General features: G+C 45.6%; 1 protein-coding gene across 2 annotated transcripts in view; it reads right to left on the bottom strand.

Moving 5' to 3' along the window:
* Positions 1-17375, bottom strand: part of AFF3 (ALF transcription elongation factor 3) — a 520060-nt gene that overhangs the window by 36433 nt on the left and 466252 nt on the right. For both annotated transcript variants that reach the window (XM_078056810.1, XM_078056811.1), the window contains exons 13-15: positions 15314-15500; positions 7486-8598; positions 3104-3228 (exon numbers count right to left, since the gene is read on the bottom strand). In XM_078056810.1, the coding sequence (XP_077912936.1) occupies positions 3104-3228; positions 7486-8598; positions 15314-15500 (1425 nt within the window). The remainder of the gene's footprint in view (positions 1-3103; positions 3229-7485; positions 8599-15313; positions 15501-17375) is intronic.

The raw sequence follows: 17375 nt of genomic DNA, 5'->3' as shown, positions 1-17375 counted from the left end.
TTATTTCACCTCCATAATTAATTGTTTATGCCAGAGGAGGAAAAATGCTGTATAATTTCACTTACATGTACAATCTAAAAAACAAAACAAATGAACAAACAAAAAGAAACTGAAACAGACTCATAAATACAGAAACAAACTGGTGGTTGCTGGACAGGAGGGGGTGGGGGGAAGAGGATTAAGGGGTACAAACTTCCAGTTATAAAATAAATAAGTTGTAAGGATAAAAAGTCAATAATACAATAATAATTTTGTATGGTGACAGATGGTGACCACACTTATCATGATGAGCATTGTATTCACAATGTACACAAATGTTGCACCACTATGTTGTATACCTGAAACTAACAAAATATTGTTTGTCAACTATACTTCAATTAAAACAAAAAAAAAATCACAAATGAATAAAACTATTGTCTATGCCTGACTATAAATTCCACCCCCCACAATTAACCATCAGAGAAGGGAGTCACTTATATTTGAATCTTTGCAATGTATGTTATATTGAGAGGCCTCTCTCCATTACTTTACCCTGAAAAAAACTGAGGGAAGATACATTAACCTGAAATAAACTCAAACATTGCTAATTTGGGATGCTCACAGAAGTCACTTGACAGAGTTAGTTAAAAAAGGGTAAATCCATTTAACAAAGACTTAGTCACTATTCCTGCAATTATTACATCTTAATTGAATGTGCTGGCTATCACTGCAAACAAGCCATTAAAGTCACTTCAAAAAGCAATTTCCTTAGTTGGTGGTCACAGTGTAGAAATTACAAACACAGGCCTCTAGAACAGATAATAAAGCCAAGGTTCTTAATGTTAAAGTAACAAGGTTCCTAGTGTTATGCAAATAGATCTGTGATAGATTTCTGGTTCAAAAAGTACTGTGCGTCTAACAACCCAGAAGTGAGAAGATGTGTTCTGGAAAACTCCCTTAGGCAAATCAAAAGTGGCTCAGGGATGATGAAGACACTGATGTTGTAGATGTGAACAGTCTGTACATAATTGTGTCTTGACATGTGAGTGAAGAAAGTCATATTTCTAATTTTTTTTTTTTTAAGATTTTATTTATTTATTTGACAGAGAGAGACATAGCGAGAGAGGGAACACAAGCAGGGGGAGTTGGAGAGGGAGAAGCAGGCTTCCCGCTGATCAGGGAGCCCGATGCGGGGCTCGATCCCAGGACCCTGGGACCATGACCTGAGCCGAAGGCAGACGCTTAATGACTAAGCCACCCAGGCGCCCCAAGAAAGTCATATTTCTAAATCATATTATGTGATTTGAAATGTTCACAGAAAACCAAATTATTACATTAAAATTGTCATGGACATAGGATTATTTCTTCTTCATCATTATAAGTTTACATACTCAACTTGACCAAAAAAACTTTCTTTGGATCTCATCTTTGGGATAGGTGATCCCTTTATACACATTCCTGAGGTATTTCCTAGACCACCTTTCCTAGAAAGAACTCAAAGCACTTTTATATGCAAGGGTCATTATGTAACATAAATAAAGCTATCGGAGCTGGAGGCAAGAGCTTTTATTCTGGGGTCCGTGAACTTGGATGGGAAAAAGTTACAATTTCTCACTGAAATGGAACATTTCCAGAGTAGTGGTTTAGCAGGTGTGGTGTTAACAATGCCTGTGATTGCATCATCAGCAGGAAATCACAGATATTCTCATGTCATGTCACAGTGGTTGCAGACATCTTGAAATATTGTTTATATTTGTATTTGTCGCTACTTTGATATTATGGCAGTTACTAGGATCTGCTAGAAAGGTTTCAGTGTATTAACAAAGCACGCCAACAACTATATCACGCATTTAGTTATTTTTTTTTTTAAGATTTTATTTATTTGACAGACAGAGACACAGCGAGAGAGGGAACACAAGCAGGGGGAGTGGGAGAGGGAGAAGCAGGCTTCCCGCCGAGCAGGGAGCCCGATGAGGGGCTCGATCCCAGGAACCTGGGATCATGACGCGAGCCAAAGACTGACGCTTAATGACTGAGCCACCCAGGCGCCCTATATCACTCATTTAAATGACGTTTTGGAGCCACATTGCTCCTATTCACATTTCCGCAGTATTCTGGGATACCACCCATTAAGCACAGAGCACTGCGGGCTAGGCCAGCTTGCACGCGCACTCTCCCTCTCACTCAGACCTTCAAGAGCCCTCGCCTTCCTTCCCAAGGTGACTCTCACACTGCAGTGGGCATGTGCTCGTGTGCCCTCACTCTCCAATTTCCTCTCGGAGGTTTAGTACTGCTCTACATCTTCTCCTAACCTTTCCGTTTACATTTTTATGTGTTGTGCTGAAACATTAATCTCCCCTTAAAAATTCTATGTACACAGTCAGGGAGAGTGAGAGTGTCTTAGCAGAGGAAAAGTGGTTTCTGAGCTGTGGTATTTCTAAATGGAAAGAGCTTCTATGACTGATGATAAGCTCAGTCTGGGGGGTGGGGTATGGGTGATGGGTATCATCAGAAGGAGGGCACGTGATGTGATGAGCACTGGGTGTTATATGCAACTGATGAATTATTGAACTCTACCCACTTCTAATAAATATCGGGGACCTTGGCTTGCTAGAAAGCCATTTGTCACAGAGGGGATTTGGTGCAACGTGGGTCCATCTGGAACCCCTTTAGAGGAGTGACTGGGTGCTGTTTAACCTTGGAGACACAGATCCTGTCTACTGCCACAATTTTAGTCTATCTCCAAGAGATTCCACTCAAAGTTTTTTTTTTTCATCCACGTAATAAGCTTAGTGTTCTTATGGGTTTAGTGGCTGTTAAAATAAGGGTTTGAAAATTCAGTTACTGAGTTTTCAGAGGGAAGGTGTGTCTTTGAGAGCACAGAACTGAGTATAACTAGTAACCGGTCCTTTGTTACAAAGGAGTGCTGAGAGTGCCCTTGGGGTTGTGACAGAAGCACACATCCAGGCTTAATTATTAGCCTCCGGTTAAATCAAGGGAAGCAAGTCTAAAGACCCAGACCAGAGCAGTCATTAAGAGATCTGACTCTCCTCCAGTCTGGTACCTGCCTTTCGGACCCAGAGATCCTTCGGGCTCACCTCTACCTTCAATGGAACATGCATACCTGTTGATGTTCATGCTGCAGTGGTTTGCAGATAAAGTATTATTGGCAGAGCTGGTCAGTCGTGAAGAGCTCTCTTTCTCTCCCTGGGCCTTCTTGACCTCCCTGTAGTCGTCTTCGTTGTCACACTGCATGGAAATAAGCAAAAACCGATCAGTTTTGGATTTCAAGGGATCAAAATGAGCCCCCATCACAACCTTCCACAGAGCAAGGCCTCCTGCGAGACCAGCTCACTCGGCTTCTCCAGAGAGCATCCCGAGCAGGAATGTAGTTGCGGTGTTCTTCTCTCTGTTCTAGGTTCTTGGTCAGCTCCTCAACCGACAAGGATGGAATCTATCAATTTTACTATTGCCACTTTATTGAGAGGAAAAGCATGACACCATGATCAACATTAGAGAGGGAACATTGTGAATGATGAAAATTGGACTACCATCAACACATCTGATTTTGCTCTCCAAAGACGACCTCTACTGAATTCACACTGTACCTTCAGTGTCTCTCACTTTGGCATTCCTTGGTATCTGAATAAAGTATAATTACCATATCCTGGGCTTAATGCCATAAGGGCAATGATAAACCTAGACTTTTCTTTTGAAATTTATGGCTTTTATGAAGTTCAAGCAAAGGTTGTTACCTCATGGTGTCTTAATTTTAGTTAACAATTACTATCCCATGACATCTTAGAATCCTTAATGTATCTTTTTATAAAATAATATGCTGAGCGAAATAAGTCAATCAGAGAAAGACAATTATCATATGGTTTCACTCATATGTGGAATATAAGAAACAGGGCAGAGGACCATAGGAGAAAGGAGGGAAAACTGAATGGGAAGAAATCAGAGAGGGAGACAAACCATGAGAGACTCTGGACTCCAGGAAACAAACTGAGGGTTACAGAAAGGAGGGGGTGGGGGGCGGGGTAACCAGGTGATGGGTATTAAGGAGGGCACGTGATGTGATGAGCACTGGGTGTTATATGCAACTGATGAATTATTGAATTCTACATCTGAAACTAATGATGTACTACTCTAAGTTGGCTAATTGAATTTAAATTAAAAAACAGTATTTCAATGAAATTCTTGTTTCCATGATTGTGTTTAAATATTATACGTGTATCAGGGTAAAATACAAATGCACTCAACGAAGTTCCATTGTTGGAGAGAAAGCAGGAACACAGTAACCGTATATTCAGGACTCTCAGCAGTGTTTTCTAGGAGACAAGTGCTGGCTTCAAAGATAGAAAGATTTTGACCTTCTCTCTCTAGCTGGGATCGTCACACAGCCTCTGTCACAGAATCCCAGAGGCTCACACTGAATAGGGACCCCAAGTGACCAAACCGAAACTCTGAATCCCTAGTCTTCTTCTCTGGGGTTATGGCAGGGCTAGACTCTGAGCCTTTGGCAGCCAGGTCTATGGTGTCCCAGTACCGGGGTCTTAACACCCCAGATGCCCAACGGAAGATTGCTGTGAAAATGTTCTTTCACTTCTCTGTGTCTGTACTTAACAGTGATTCATTAGATTTTAGAGGAGGGCTAAGTGTCAGGCTTAGTGTAAATGAAGCTTCATAAGTTAAAAATTTTTAAAAAGGCCATAATAAAATTGCTTAAATACAGAATATTATGGAATTTATATGTATGTCTTTCTGCACATCTATTTATGTATGCTTATATAGCTATATGTATTTCCAATCTATGTTTATCAATTTCTAGCTATGCATATTTCTTATATGACAATGTTTTTCTCTGCTTTCTTTCCATCAGTCTATCCATTTACCCATTAATCCCACAAGTAATGAGGATGGCAAGGTATCTCGAGGGAAGAGGGGTAGAGAAGTAGTGAGCTAGCCCGTATTACTGAATTATATGGTCTGAACCTGACAACACCTCTGTAAAGATGTCACCATTTCACAAATGAAGAAACTGAAGTACAGAGAAGGTAAGGTCACCTGATTAAGGTTACCCAGGAGGCTGGGGCCGACTACATAATTTGCAGGGTTCAGTGCAAAATGAAAACACTGGGCCCCTTGGTCAAAAAGCAGGAAAAGATCCTTGACATTGGTCTTGGTGATACTTTTTTGAATTTGACACCAAAACCAAAGACAACAAAAGCAAAAACAGACAAGTAGGAATATATCAAACTGAAAAGCTTCTGCACAGCAAAGAAAACCATCAACAAAATGAAAAGGCAACCTACTGAATGAGAGACGATATTTGTAAATATATATCTGATAAGGGGTTAATACCCAAAATATATAAAGAACTCCTACAACTTAATAGCAAAAGCACAACCCAATTAAACAATGGACAGAGAATCTGAACAGACATTTAGACGCCATGCAAATGGCCAACAAATAAATATCGCTTTGTAATATATACAAAAACTGAAACTAATATAATGTTATGTAAATTATACCTCAAAAAATAAACTGAAGAAAAAAGCAGGAAAAGAGTAATGTTATAAAGTACTAAAGTAGAAAACATTTTCCTGTCTAAGTCTCTCTCTTGACCTGTCATGGTGGTGTTTAATTACCATTTCATACTGTGTTCCTTGAGGCGTGGGGATACGTGGAGGGTACAGGCAGACTGAAGGGCCTGGGGTGGCCCCGTGACTGTACGCATGCACAGGCCCAATAGTAGTTTCCCCCTGCCTGCCAGGTGTATAGGGGTAGGGAAGTCCAGTCAGGCATTTCCCCTTTCCACGGCTCACCCCCCAACCCAAGGCGAACCTGCAACCCCTAGGAGATTGCAGTCCCCCGTCTGAGACCTCTCAGGTCCTGGATGAGGGCTGGGTGAGATGCTTACCTTGACCTGCCTGCGCCTTGGCCCCTGGAGAGCTTAGGGGAGCAGCACAGGTCCCTGGAAGGAGATGGGGACTGGGAGGCTGCACAGGGCCTGCTTCTAACCATGTTGCCAGAATTGTTTCAGTATGGGAGTGATGATGGAAACTTTTCCTGTAAGCTGTTTGGCTAACTTTGGAGTGTCAAGGGGCCAAAGGGCTGGCAGAAGCCATGCTGCGGAAACAGGCAGGAGGGGGGACCACATGCAAGTCAGAGCTCCATGCCCCCCCCACCATGTTCTCTCATCCTATCACGCTTCACTTAAAAACACAAATTCAGAGATAAAATGAATTTCAAGATGGCACCCTCAAGCATTGAATTCCAAGCATAGAATCCTTCTGGGCAGGGGCCCTGTGGGGAAAGTACCTCCCAGTCCTCAGACCAACGTTTTATTGGGAGAGCCCAGAGCCAGACAACCCAGGTTCCTTCCTAGCTCTGCCCCTTATCCCCTGTGGGAACCTGGGGCAAGGTGCTTTAGGCTCTCTGAGCTTCAATTTCCTCATCTGTAAAACGGGCGTGACAAAAACATTTGCCACACAAAGTTGTAAGGACTGAATGATTTAATAGGTCCAAAGTGCCTAGAGTAGCATCCCTCATGGGGACATCATAGATACATTAACTGTTGTGAATGATTTTGTCCTCAATTTGGAACCATCCATGATAGTACGATCTTTGATTTGTCACTCCCTGGTGTTTTTCGCTGTGGCCCAAGTTGCTTTTGAAGGTAACAGTAACGGGAGGGGCTCAAACCCCTCAAAATTGGCTTTAATTTATGAGTAAGTTATTCCTGACCTCAAAGGTCTGCAAACACGGCTGAACAGCGGGAGCTGCTTCCAGATGGGGAGCCAGCTCTCCCGACACTCAAACCACCTTTCTTACTCCATGCCTTCCTGGTGCACCCTGTTGCCCTTTTTTTGGTGCCACATCATCCCTAGCTCTGATTGCTCATGCTCGTCCTCCTCAGGGTCCTGTTCCCAGCCCCTCTCCACCACAGAGTTCTCCTTGGTCAAGGCTGCAGGCTGGTGCTCTCCTCCCTGGGCCCATCCACCCAAAGCCTAGTGGCTGGCACTTCTGTTTCCTACTTCACCCCAGTGACAGCCTTACACTCGATGAGACTGTTGGCTTCTCGGGTCCATGATTGATCAATGTCACCCTGTCCCTTCCAGCAAAGAGTGAGGCGCACCCTGTGTTTAGCTTTCTACTGGCCCATCATGCAGCTTGCCTCTGCACACACTCGATAAGGATTTCCCATATGCCTGCTTCAACATGCAGTGGGACAGGCCTGAATTATCTATAATGATAAAATGGGACTATGAATGGTGCTTCCCCCATCAAGCAGTTCTAAAGATTTAACGGAGTTAATCTGTGTCAAGTACTTAAGTATGTGGCATGCAGGAAGTACTCTAGGAATGTTTGTTGAGTAAGGACACACATAAAACTCTTGCTGCCTGTCCCCTGCAGACCAGTGGCCCCTGTGGGCTTCAACACTGCCCCACAATTTAAGGGCAAGCCCTTCCTCCCTCGCCAGGTCCTCAGCCCCAGGCCTACCTTGCGTTTCCTCTTGGATTTTGGCAAAGCCTTCTCGGCAGGAGTGTCAGATGGATGGCTTGGCTGTGTGCTCTCAGTGTCCTTGGCTGCAGGGGCATTCAAGACCCCGGGCTCCTGGGGCAGGTGTTCTGGGATTCTGGACAGGAGGGTCAGGTCAATTTTGACCCAGAGAGACCTGACCTCATCACTGTCCTTCAAGGGGGAGAGAAGTTCGTTGCGGCCGAAAGGGACCAGCGTGTAGAACTGCTCCTCCAGCTCCTTGGCAATGTCGCTGGTGGTCCTGGCGTTGATGGAGCCTACAGGGGCCCTGGGGCCGCCGCCACTGCTGATGCTGCCGGCCGCCTCCTTCAGCCTCTGGTCACTCCCCGAGGAGGCCGCGGCGGCGGCGGCGGCAGCCACGGCCTGCGCTTTGCACAGAGGGTACTCCTCCTGCTCCGACTCCAGGTCCGAGTCCGAGGAGGAGGAGGAAGATGACGACTCTGTCTCTATGAACTCCTTGGATTTGGGGACGATCCTGCTAAGCCCGCGCGTGCGGCGCTTCTCGCAGGTCACCGAGGAACGCAGCTCTTTGCGGTGGCTCGTTCTGCTGTTGCCGCAGGGCCTGGTTTTGGTGGGCTCCGGAGGGATCACCGCGCTCGCCCCCAGCGCGTCGGCGGCGGCGGGCTCCTCAGGCCGGTGGCAGTTGGTGCTGTCGCCGGCGGAGGTCCTCTCGGTGCGCCTGGTGGGCTTCTTTCCCGCAGACCTCCGGGCGGGCGCGGGCGCGCTCTCGGCGGGCGCACCCGGCACGGCGGGCGGCTGGGCAGCGGTGGTCACGGCCACGGCCACGGCCGCGGGCGGGGACTTCTGCTTCACTCCTTTACTCCCCGGGGCCTTGTTCGCTGTCCTTGGCCTCTGCTCCTCCTTGCAGGCGCTCTTGATGTCCTTCTCTCTCAGGCTGGTTTGGCAAACGTCGGGAAGTTTCCCACAGTCCTGCACTTCCTCTTTCGCTGGAGTGTAGTATTGATTGCTCTCTGGCCCGTGGCTTTCATTTTGGATCAGAATAGGCGGCTTGTGGGGATTAACTTTGTTTAGCCATTTATCCAGCTGCCACTTGTTAGAGGACGCTGGTTCAGCCTAAAAGCAGAAAACCGGCAACAAACAAAACATCTTTTATTAGACTCACTTAAAAGAGACTTGGCTGTTTTTAATCTTCACTTACTACCCTAGGTGTATGAACGGGAAACCAATGGGCTGCAAGCAAAAGGAAAATGGAAGCAGTAGGTGTGTGTAGCCCCAGCTGGCCTGACACACGGGAGGCAGGGCTGGTGTCCCTTTTCTGTCCCAAGGCACTTATATGTCAGCGCAGTAGTATGAAGCCTATTTGGCAAAAATAAGGGGATAACCCTGTGCTTCATTAGAACCTATTTCCAGCACTTTTGAGTGTTATACAATGTATATTTTTTTATAATTATTCATACTACATAAACTTGAGATTCCAGGAAAGTTAACTGGGGAATAGTATGAAGACCCTGAGTGTTAAAGCACTCATTTTTTTGTAAGACTGAAAAATTTAGAGGAAATTAAAAGAGGGGACTAAGTGGAACCTATAATCCCAAGCAATTAACATATAATTTACGTGGTGAAGGCAAGTAGGGTATAGTAATTTAAAAGTAGAAGCAATAACTATGGGGGGATGGCTTGTTTAGTGGCTGAGAACTCCTATTTCAAAGGGAGCTCCGTGGGCCCTGTATTCTTCCGTAGCTGGACTCAGTTAGTCCATCCTCAACCTGCTTCCATCCCACTTTGCTGGGAATATTTCAGAAACGGAAATGATGATGGAAACTTTTCCTGCACGCAGTTTTGTTAACTTAGAGCAAATCATGGATACTGTAGGTTTTACACTCTGCCCCATGGATTGGTTCCAGGGAGTCAGGGAATGCCCTGAATCAGAGTGCTGTGTAGATGCATTTTTCTAAGAGAGAGGTCCATAGTTTTCATTCAAGTCTCTAGGGATCTATGGCTCATAAAAAGGTTAAGAATTGATGATTTTACAGAGAGTAAATGCTGTTGATTTCTAATACAAGTCCATTTTTCCAGCATCTATGATTATTAATGGAAAAGAAGTGTATTAGTAAGTGTAAAGCTTTAGGCAGAGTGTTTTCTATTTGTGATCATACGTGACATGGGGAAAATATTTTGGCTATTTCAAGTGATGTATTTTTCCTTCCCTGTGGCCTCCCACCCTCTGAATTTCTGGCATCCATTGTTTCACGAGACTAGTTTCCAGCTTAGAATAAAGAAGACATTGCTTACCTTTGCATTTAAACTGGATTGGTTAAAGTCCAGAGCAAGGCATGCTCCCTTGTAGGAGAAAACTGTTTTGTTTTGTTTTTTTTTTAAACATAATAATTTCCTAAAGCTTGCTTTTATGTGTCAAAATTTGTTTTTCAACAGTGAGGTCCAGATTAAGAGCAGAACTTGGGGCATAAGCCCATGCAGCAAGGATCTGAGCGGAGTGGAACAGGCAGTGTCTTGGCCCCGGCTGGGGCTGGACATAGCTTCGGACATGTGAAGCCTCTGCTGGGCCAGAGGGCTCTGGGGCCAAGATGAAGAGGACACAGAGTGTGGGCACCAGGCCCTAGAGCTGTGGCAGGGACCATGGACAGCCTGCTGCTTCCCCCAAAAGAGATGAGGCCAACTGTACTTCAGGGAACACCAGCACAAGGTGTTGAGTGACTGGGAAGGACAAGCGACATTTCAGTGGAGGCCAGCACGAGGATCTGGGGCCCTTCTCCCAGGGCAGGGAGGATGGAGAGGCTTCACCCTGGGACGTAGGTAGGTATGGGAAGGGAAACCCTCATGGTCCCTGACAGGGAGGCTGGCCTTCGACTTGACTTTTCTATGTTTTCGTGTACCAAAAGGACCAGGGCAAGATGCAAGACATAAAAGGTTATAATTTTGTACCTCTAAGTTGCTCTATATAAATTCTGACCTCACTTTATTTTGGCCTCTCCAGAGAAAGGGAACACAGGAACCCTAAGAGCACACCCAGTCCATACTGCAATGGGAGATGCATGCAATAGAGAAAGCAGGACAGCAGGACACAGAACAGCTCTGTTGCCAAGGGGAAGGTCTCACCTTCCCTGGGATTAGCAGAGTGTAGCCGAAAGCGAATTTGGTGGCAAACAATTTATGGCTTCTGATAGTGTCTCTTCCCGACCCCACCTGCCTCCCTATGTGACCGCTGGCACGTCGGTGACTTGCGTGCCTCTGCTGCCCTAGTGTAATGGGATAGTGAATATGAATGGATGCTGAAGGGGCCTCTTGCAAAAAGGGGACACATCTGGGGAGAGGGTGCAGAGCAGACACTCACACTGGCCCTGCCACCATGTTTAACACTAGCTCACCCTCACCCCCACCACCGTGGGCCTTCCACAGCTCACGTCTTGGGTGAGAGAACACAGACAACTGCACTAAAACCCCCCTATGGGAGCATTGACAGTGAGGGGGAGAATTTAATACATTTAGTATAGGCCCATTACCTGATATGCTTTAGGGTCATTTTTTTCTGCACTTCACAGCTGAAAAAAATCAGTCCAAAGTACCATTTTCAACACATCACTAAATCACACTGCCTTTCTTAAGGATCTACAATGACCTCCTCTTGCCTCTCAAAAGAAATCCAAATGCCTCGGGCTGGTTTTCAAGGGCATCTTTCATCTTACAGTCATCTTTCATGGCTGAACACCTACAGTGTGCCCCCCTCTTTACAGATATCATCTAATTTAATCCATACAGATAAGAAATATTATCATTCCCAATTTGTAGATGAGGCTCAGAGAGGTTCAGTGACATGTCTAAAGCTGCAGAGCTACCAGGCACTACCAAGGCTAAACCCATATCTAAGTCCATATCTAAGTTTAAAGACCAGAGTCTCATAGCATAATGCTTAAACTTGTTGAATCACTATGTCCTACACTGAAACTAATGTAACATTGTGTGTCATCTCCACTCAAAAATAATTAAAAAAAAAAAAAAAGATCAGATTCTCTCCCCTGCTGCTTTGCCTAATCTCCCATTACTTACTGGCATAGCCTCATGAAAGGGGGACCTCATTCCTTTGAGAAATGTTGGTCTTCAACCTAAAATGACAGAATTAGGTCTAATTTTGGAGAACACCACTAACTCTCCAAACAATACCTGTTGGCCTCTATTATCCTCAATTGAATAGTCTTTTTTTTTTTTTTAACTGAATAGTCTTGTGATACTCATATTCATTTCACGTGTATACATCTTGGGTCTTCAACAAAGCCAAACATTTCTTTCCGGGGGGGCAGGACTCTGTTTCTCTGTATGGCTTGCAGTGTCTGTAATAGGGTAGGGAGGCCAATTGCTGTGACTTTGCTCCTTGTAAGAACACCTTACAACAGGGTTTTGCTCAAATTGTATCATTTATTCCTCAGAACAGCTTCACAGATTAGGCAGGACAGGACTGTCTGTCATTTTGGGACATTTTGGGGCAGATGAGGGAAAGCTCAGGGCTTGGGACTGTCATCCACCGGCATGCTGCTTGCTGGCTGTGGTCGACTTCCTGAGGGTTTCTGCCCAGTGTTGTCTGTTTGCTTGCTGGCTGCTTTGTATTTTCAGCCATGACCCTCCTCCCTGATTAATCTTCCCCTCCCTCTGATTTATGCACAAGCTCTCCATCGTGGACTTGAGTCCCTGCTTCATCCACATCCTTCACAGCACCCACTGCCATGTACCCTACAGATGCCTAATTAAGGAGAAGCCTTTTCAATCAATGAGTGACTTGCATCACATTTCTGCTCATTTTCAAGAATGGTCTAGGGCCCCATTTTCCAAAATGAGTGTTTGGCTCATATATTCCATGAAGAAAGTTTCCATGGTCAAGTAAGTTTGGGAAATGCTGCATTGGAAAACAGTTTACATGAGCAATAGTAAGGGCTGGGTGATGCCTTAAGGAGATGGATTAACCTGACTTTATCCTGACACTCCTCAAGATCATGTGACCAGGCTCTCTCTGTCCCACACAGCATCTAATACTTGAGGAACGCTGCTCTAGGGAGCTCCGTGTGCTTGTGTATGTGTGCTAGCTGAGGGGGAAGGTGCTCCCCCCTGAATGCTCTGGCAGGAAAGGATGCACCACGCCAGGAAAGAAGACAAAACTCCAGTGAAGAAAACTAGGCTGAGAACAAGTAAGCAAATATCAGGCTGTAGAGAGGGGATCTGTATTGATGGAAAGAGTTTACAGCGGCTCTTCCATGCTAGCTGCAGATAGGACATTACCTATGGCGATTCATGTAAAATGCAGTGGCTTTCACAGCCATGAAGAACAGTTCACATGAAACTCAGCTGGGCCTAGCGGGTTTCCAGTGCTGGCACGCCGAAGGGGAGCATGCAGGTGCTTTGGAACATCACGAGCGCCTCCTTCTACTCCCGCAGCAGGATGGTACCAGGAGGGGAATGAGGGCCAGGAGCATTTTGCTGCAAAGCAGCAGCATGAGCTGTCTGGGCAGTGGAACGGGAGGTGTGTGTATATACAGAGTCCGACTATCTCGTGGGGGTCAGGAAAACGAGTCTCACCACTGTCCTTAAGGTGACCTGGGCTGGCTCAGTCCCGGTAGAAGAGAGGCGCTGGGGGGGGTCAGCCATATAATGCTGCTTCCTGTCTTCGTGATTTTCGTTCCGCAAACTCATTTTACTTCTCAAGGGTGAATGTATTAATGTTGGGAAAATGTTAAAAGTAACCTGATCCATTCCATTCCAGTGGAAGGAAGTACCATGCGGCATGGCTAATACATCGCTTGTCACTTCTGCATTCCCTCCGCATAGAGAAGCAAGAATCGAAACTCTGTGGCTTCAGGCAACTTAAACTTTTCAGGCCACTTTACTAGACTTGCATTCCCTCTCCTTGGCCTCTGAGAGCGGCTGGAAGCTCGCTCGACAAGAGCTTCCTTTCATCCACCAAGGAGTTCCAGTCTTTGTAATTATCCCAATGACATTTAGAAAGAATGTGCTTCAAGCACTTTTTAACTGTACTTCTCTGGGACTAGGTTTAGCCAGTAGCTCCAGGATTTACATTTCAGAATGACAATAAGACTCAACATTCATGAATTTAACCTTCAAGGTCACAAAGAGACTGGAGGAGGGGAAGGGTTATTCACGGACACCTAATACTTTCTATGCATCTCCACTGGCTCTTGCAATGTCTCTGGTACCCAGTTCTTATAACTAAATATTCTGGAGTTTCTCAACAAATTATAGGATACAGCTGGCTTCGATGAATCCTGTTTAACACCTATATATATTTTTTGTTCCAAATTCTTCCTATTAGAATGTCAGTTCTCTGAAGATGGGGACCTTTTCTGTCAGATAACTGCTGTCTTCCAAGGCCAAGCAGCAAGTCTGTGGCAGACGCTCGGTAAATATTTGTTGAATGAACACTAAATGAGTGAATGAATGAAATTATGAAGAAGGAATAATAATTTAGTTTCTTGGAAAGTCAGGGTTGTATCAACTTACAGGTTAATGTTGCTAAGCGCCTTCCCCTTATATTGGTAGACAGAGATAGAAACAGAGAGAGGGGTTGCGGGGAGGAGGTGAGCATCATGGAAAGGAGAAGAGAGATGGAGAGATGGCTGGTTTTGGGGTGAATGGAGAGCTCCCGGTGCAGAACAGAAAGGTGCTGAAGAAGGAATGAACACTGTGGAGGAAATTCTCAGTGCCTTCTGCAAAAGGCCTCAGCCTCCCGGGAGGAGATCGGAAGGGGAAAAACCTGAGGGAATTTAAGAGCCGGTCTACGAACTGCAGATAAAAACACAATTGCTTTCAGGTGTGATGATGTCCTGAGGCACAAGTATCAGGCTGGAAACGTGATTGTGTAGGCCCTTACTGGTGCTCTGCTCCCCTCTCACCGCCACGGTTTGCAAAAGTGGCTTCGGTTTTATTTCAGAACCTATTTAGAAATTTTGGCCCCAAAGTGGTACAGTGGGCCATAGGCCAAAAATGTCATCCATGGTAATGTCAAATGTTTATATACCCAAGAAGAAACCGTATTTTATGCCCTCTTTAGCAATCAAAGTCTACCCTTACAGATCCAGGGACTTGAGAAGTTTGCTTTCAACCCTCTCCCAAGAATCTCCATGCACTGAATTACTATTTAATTTCCCCCTTTCCCCTTTAAAGTAGAAATAGCAATGGTTTTTATTGGTACCTTATAATGCTTTTATATGGGGCGCCTAAATCTTCCACACAGATACCCATCATAGCTATAAAAGGTTTCATTATTATTTGTAGGTTGATGCTAATTTTTCTTTTTCTATTTTCACAAAGAAAACACAGTTAAAAAGGTTTTATTAATATTTATAGCCCTTGTTCTTCTAATCCGTGACAAACTGCAAAAAGGTAGGATTCTAACCATGTGTAATCCATAAAACTCCTTTCTCCCTGATTTATGGGTGGCCGCACTTCCCAGGCGCTGAACTGCCCTGTCTAGTTATTGCCTCCGGCTAACCCTTAGGGAGACCCGACCCAGAGGTTCTTTCCAGGCAGTGATGTGTACAGCATACTTGGAAATTTCTGGAAGTTAACACAGAGATTTCTGTACTTCAAAGGGAGCTCTGTTAGGAGAAGCGCGAGGAGGGGGCAGAGTGGGGAAAATGATGAGCCCAAACAAACCCTGGCAGGCTGCCAGGCGGTGGTGGCCTCCAGGCCAGTCCCGCTGTCCGAGCGCAGTGGGGAGAGGACAGGTGTGAGAGCCGGCCGACTGCAGGGATTTACTGTGCCCACGCTTGAGAGAGAAGCGCGGCTGGGAGGGAGGGGCTCTTACCTCGGGGCTGGAGTAGTGGGGAGGCTTGCTGCCCTCACTCTCGCTCGAGCTGCTCTCGGTCTCGGAGTCGGAGCCAGAGCTGCTTTCCGAGTCACTGGACGAGCTGCTGCCGCTCCCACTGCTGCTGCTGCCGCTGCCCTTGCTGGAAGGCACGGAGGCTCTGCAGTTGGCCTGCTGGACCACGGCGCTGCCAGTCCACCAGGCCCCCGGGAACAAGAGGGAAGGAAAACCAAGTGAGCAAACACAAAACACCCCCGAGCAAGCTGTCATTCGACTGGAGGAGACAAGGAGCCCCCCCGGGGGCTGCCCAGCTCTCAATCATCACCTGGAACCTGAAGAGCAATCATCGGGTCAAAGGCATCCTGATGGTTAAAAAAAAAACAACAAAAAGCCATTATGTACGTAAATAAAATTGGGAATGAAAGTTGGTGCCCCTTGGTAGTCGGGCACTCGTGACTTGGTGGGCATTTTAGAAGGGAGGGTGGTGTCATTTCAGAATGACTGTTTCTGGGAACGGCTTTGCAAATGCACCCCCTAATCCGATCAGCACCAGAAGGCAAGGAAATAAATCCAAAATGCTTGAAATATTTTGTGAAGACTGAAAATGTCTGTTTGCTTTATTTTAGGAAGTGGGCTGTGACGAAGGGCACAGCATTCTGCTCTGTGCTTTCATGGCCTGCTGGAAGGTTCTGGAGCCTGCGGGATCATCAAAGTTACAGTCCTGCTTCCTACCTCTTCCTGCCCATGGAGTTGAGTGGCTGGAGTGTTTGCAGGAGCTGGCTTGCTGTATAAACAGTAATTTTCCCTTGAGCTCTTTAGCAAAGAACTGAAGATCCATCCTTTCCACATTTTTATATATTCCAGACTTTAAAATTTAACCCCCGTGCAGCGGCTTATAGTAACAGCATTTCAAATGTTCAAATGTTTCAAATGGTCAAATGCCTGATGTTCATATCCATGCTGAAATTTGCCAGAAGCCATTATATACTCAGAGACAACAGGAAAAATTGACTTTCTAATGGTAATTAATTAACCACAAAAATTCAGATGGAATCCACCAACCCAAAGAGTGTTCGAGCCAAAAAGAAAGTTTTGGTACTCACATAATACTCAACATCTTCAGAGTCCTTTATTAACTGCATTGCAACACGCATGAATCTGTTCTTTTGAGGTCAAATTCTGAACCCAGAAAACGCAGTGATCATTTTTTTTTTTTTTTTTAAAGATTTTATTTTTATTTATTTGACAGAGAGACACAGCGAGAGAGGGAACACCAGCAGGGGGAGTGGGAGAGGGAGAAGCAGGCTTCCCGCAGAGCAGGGAGCCCGATGCGGGGCTCGATCCCAGGACTCTGGGATCATGACCTGAGCCGAAGGCAGACGCTTAACGACTGAGCCACCCAGGCACCCCCGCAGTGATCATTTTTTAATGTTGAGTCAGCAAATACCTGCTTGCCACTTGGAACCGTGACTACTGCTTCATCAGGACTGGACATGAGTGAAGGCCAGGGGCGGGGGGAGTCTGTCAGGGTTTATGGCCTTAAGTGCAGAGCAGCCTGGACAAGGTGAACAACCCTTTCACCTACCCCTTAAATCTCTGACAAGTGTTTTGCCTAAGGACAGATTCTCATAAATCCTCAGTGTGGGGATAGGTAGGGCGGTTAATATTCATTGGAGCCTTGCTTCTCCTAGAAGAATGACAAGACAAGAAACTACCTTGCAGGATATATATCTGAAATTGGAAGCATCATTTTGAACTACAGGGTTACAGAAAAATGGAGCTGGAGCATAGCCTTCCCTGGTGGTTCTCATCTCTTCCACTAATGTCATGGTCCATACGTACTGTCTGACGAAATTCTTCAACATCAGACAATATCAGCACATTTATGCCTTGCCTGAGCTGTAGTGATTTCTTTACCAGACTACCGTTTGTGTCTGGTGTTGAGTGAGGAATCCTGGATCTTTAGAGGTGGGGAAGGGAAAGTTAACCATCTAAGGGCTGTAATATTTCTTTCTTCCTTTATGAACTAAAATTCGTTTCTCCTGTTGGCTAAGTAGAGATG

This window comes from Halichoerus grypus, chromosome 10 (assembly GCF_964656455.1).
Source record: "Halichoerus grypus chromosome 10, mHalGry1.hap1.1, whole genome shotgun sequence".
Taxonomy (NCBI): Eukaryota; Metazoa; Chordata; class Mammalia; order Carnivora; family Phocidae; genus Halichoerus; species Halichoerus grypus.
This window is presented reverse-complemented; position numbering and strand designations above follow the sequence as displayed.